This window comes from Penaeus japonicus, unplaced genomic scaffold, assembly GCF_977035675.1.
Source record: "Penaeus japonicus unplaced genomic scaffold, GWHDUDI00000001_assembly GWHDUDI00000009, whole genome shotgun sequence".
In the NCBI taxonomy this organism is placed as follows: Eukaryota; Metazoa; Arthropoda; class Malacostraca; order Decapoda; family Penaeidae; genus Penaeus; species Penaeus japonicus.
The window spans coordinates 1,264,706-1,268,772 of record NW_028234411.1 but is presented as its reverse complement, the minus strand read 5'-3'; the positions used below and the strand labels follow the sequence as shown (position 1 = coordinate 1,268,772).

At 37.8% G+C, this 4,067-nt stretch overlaps 1 protein-coding gene across 1 annotated transcript in view; it reads left to right on the top strand.

Annotated features, from left to right (window-relative positions):
• Window positions 1–4,067, top strand: part of LOC122264943 (uncharacterized) — a 22,468-nt gene continuing 18,401 nt past the window's right edge. Inside the window, exon 1 of the mRNA XM_043034059.2 lies at window positions 1–427. Coding sequence (XP_042889993.1) covers window positions 35–427 — 393 coding nt within the window. The 5' untranslated portion in view covers window positions 1–34. The remainder of the gene's footprint in view (window positions 428–4,067) is intronic.

Genomic DNA, 4,067 nt, shown 5'->3' with positions numbered 1-4,067 from the left:
AAGCGTCGTAACAGCAGCGTTCGTGATCAATGCAATGATGGCGAATCCCTATGGCATTTTCCCGACGATGCCCACGAATAGCAGTGCCACACTTCTGTGTGCGCACTGCAAGAAGTTCTTCACGTATATGGACAGTGTCGTGCTGTGTGAGGGCGCGTGTAAAAGGTGGTATCACACGAAATGCGCCAAGATCCCAGAGACGAAGTATCGGGTGATGCAGGACAAGGACGAGAACAAGATCCTGGGACTAAAGTGCATTTGGACGTGTAAGGACTGCAGAGACCGCCCCGAGCCCTCGAGGGACTTAGAGTTTGAGACTTTTGTGAGGGAAAGGTTGGGCAAGCTCGGCCAGGTGCTAGAGTACCTGGTGACCAAAATTCAGGATGTGGAGAACAGACAGAAGTCACAAGAGGTCGAGTTTACCAAGGTAAGGAACTGAGGGAAGGGAGTTAGTGCGTAAGGTAAGGTGGTGAGGAAACGCCCTCAGTGCACGGGCTTCCGCGCACTCAGGTCACAGGACTCCAGCGTGGAGTTATATGATTGTCTGTCATGTTATTGGTTATGGTGCATAGAATTTTGCATGTGGCTTAAAATTCTCTATTGCAAAGACAAGATTGGTATTTCTACTGTAACTGCCTCACTGACAAATGAAATGGATATTGTTGGATTACTCGTGCTGTCGTTTATTTTTAGTAGTTTTAGTCAGTTGTTACCATCTACAGCACTCTTAGGTAGAGAGGGAATGCCAGGGAAATTGCAGCAGTAATTGATAAATAATATACTAATATCAATGATGTAAGAACAAAATCTCATTAAGATTAAACACTTACAAATTATAAATTCTCATAACCCCCTTTAGTAAGGGGGCTGTGGTCGTGGCTTGATTATACCAGAACATACCATGGTGGAGATATTATAGACCAGGTTGTTGTATCTTTTACCTTATGTCATATATGTAACTTATATGCACTATAGAAATTAATTACATCATTATTAATTGCAAATATTCCTTCAACTTAACTTTGTGAGTTTTCTGTTGTGTGTATATACGTCATGTCCTTGCCAGGTACTGGGAACATTAGCCTTGCTATAGATGGCTGTCATTTACTAAAATCAACGTCATAAGCAATCCATCAATACTGTTAGCTGTTAGTATCAATGACACTGGCTTTTGAGTTAGAAATACCAGATTTTCATTTAACTCATTAACCCTTTTCCGACGGGGCACATGCTATGCGAAAACCCCTATGCCGGGCCATTGCAATATTGCATTGGAAAAGTCACACTGGCATGACGCCCTGGCATCAGGAATTTAGCTGTGTCACACGAGTGTGACGCACCGTCGTCATAGGGTTAATGACAGGTGATAAGATATCACATCAATTTGTAGCAGCACCAGCCTTCAGGGACGAGTTATTTTGTCTTGGCTATCCTCCTGGCCGGCACGCTGGGTGATTGGGTGCATAGCGCTTGGCTGCAGCCAATGTGGGCGAGTAGACTGAGGTGTTAGGCTTATGCATTTGAAATATCCCAGTGTATCGACCATTTGGAGCCAAAACAGCCCTGTCGGCAATGTTTTTCAAGGGAAATGTTTTAATAGTATTCTGGATATTTATGATATGTGGGTTCAATTTTTATTTTAGGGGTAATTTTATAGAAAATCTGAGTATTGCCAACACTAATGAATTAGGCTCCCTTGGATTGCAATTGATATGTTCTGTCCACATATAGTAGTTTTAGTTCAAAAAACAAAAAACTATAGCATTGATATTAGCTCTGAGAGCTGGGAAGGTGATGATACATAGCAGAATAAAGATGTTCAATGTACTTCTGAAAAGGTAAGTTCTATATGCAATCTCTTTTGGACCTCCTGTACACTAGGGTGTTTCAATGAATCTAACTTCTTCAAAATAACGGTGCAAGTTCATAAATAGGCACCTGCAATGTTAAAATCATGATATGCAAAATGTTAGCGAAATGAGAAAAACTATCTTTAACATTTAAGAATTATCTTAACCCACTCACGTCCTACCACATCATGAAGTCTTGCCATATATACACATTGTACATAGTGATGTTTGTCTATTCTTTTCTTTTCTTTTCTTTTTTTATAATTGGAGGGAAAAAAATGAAATACAAAACCTCTGTCATCCATGAGAACAGGGTGGGTGAATTTTGCATGAAGAGATCCAGTGCCACCTTGCTCCTCAGAAATGGCATAGTGGGAATCTGTGCACTTGCTTTATTGTCAGCAGGAGTGGAATTAGGCAAAGGTCATGAAAGAATTAAAATGCTCTAGGCTGCTGGGTTGCAGGCCGCAGCAGGAAGTTGTCTAAGAAAAGAGCAATTCTATTTGTTGAACATCATTCTAAAGTACTTTTGTCACTAATATGGCTTAGTAAAACACAATTTTGCATCATCTGAATATGCTATACATCAATTCACACCTGTATGGTTTTCTTATTCATCGTAACGGTAATTCAATGATATGGTTTACATAGTGCAGATTCCAGTTTGCTGATAGATTTGATGGATGTATTGCCATCTACTCCATTACTTTAGGGTGACATTTTGCAAGATTTTGTTTAATGAAAGGACCAAATAATTAAAGAGTGAAAGGTACATCTGAGAATAGTTTGTCATCCAGTAATTTACCATATTAGAGTATAAGGCTACAATGACATTACTGCTGGAGATTAAAAGACTATTCACAAAATTTGCTAACAGGTAATAAACTACCATGAGAAGATCTCACAGATATTGATTGGTATGATGCTAAAGTTATGACAATAAAGATATTGCAGAAATTTTAGTTGAATATTCAGACATAAAATCTGATGGATTAGCACATAACAATACTGAAGAGGAAAATTTTATTGAAGAAATGTTTAATCCCAGTAAAACTCTCATGAGTGAGGTGTAGAAAGGTAGGCTGTTCAGCAGAAGTGGAAAAAATGCAATTCAATGTTGTCTCTGGAGGAGCAGTTCAAGAAATACGTAATGCATATACTAGAAAAACAGGAATTCCTTTGAGCCACTTTTCCCCGGCACAGCAATACACCACTATGTGAACTCTATTATAGAAAACATGCATGACAAGAATTTTGAGGAGACTGGTATGCATTTTCTTGACTTTTATCCAATGATTCTGAAAGATGAATTTAGACAAGTTTAGAAGCCACCAAACAAGTAATTCATGATATTCTTCCATAAAAAGATGACTCCAGATATTGATATTAGAAATATGATTTGCTTTCATGGTCTTATATATGGAATTAACCCATTGGCAGCGGATGGCATGATTTGCTGCAAAGGCAGAGCCGGTCAAAAACGCGGATGGCACCGTGCCAGACATGTAAACCACCCATCCTACTGCACAAACATTTATTTAATACCACGACCAATGAGTTAACACTGTTTTCAATGTGTTGACAAAAAAATTAATTGCAGTTTAATTTCAACATCTTCCTTCACAAGAGAAAAGTTGTAAGAATGTTTGTGGAAGTTGGTTTGAGGTGCTTAGGATTTTTTGTACTTATGCAGAACCATTGACACCATTTTGATAAAAGTTGAAGGAGTCAGTAACAGGGATTTGCCCAATAGATAAAAATTGCTGCAAAGAGCACCACCATTAAGTATCTTAGCACCCTAAAAGGAAATCCAGCCTCTGTTGGGAGAATTTTTTCCTTTGCTGAAGTCCACTTCATTTGCTGGCGTTTATCTGCAAACACCATTGTATTGTCGATATTCAGAATGACCTTCTAAACATAGAATAATATGTATTCTGAAATCGGAAGAGAACTTAGCCTTCCATAGAGGTACTTTATCTACATCAACAAACCCTTATAAATACACATGGCACTCTTCTCCCTTTGGCTATTGATGAAGAATATGTTAAGTGGCAAAACTACTATATCTAATCAATATATATATATATATATATATATATATATATATATATATATATATATATATATATATATATATATAATATCTAATTTGTTCTAAAACTACTATATTTGGACAGTCAGTATCAAATGCAATCAGTTAGTATCAAATTCATTAGT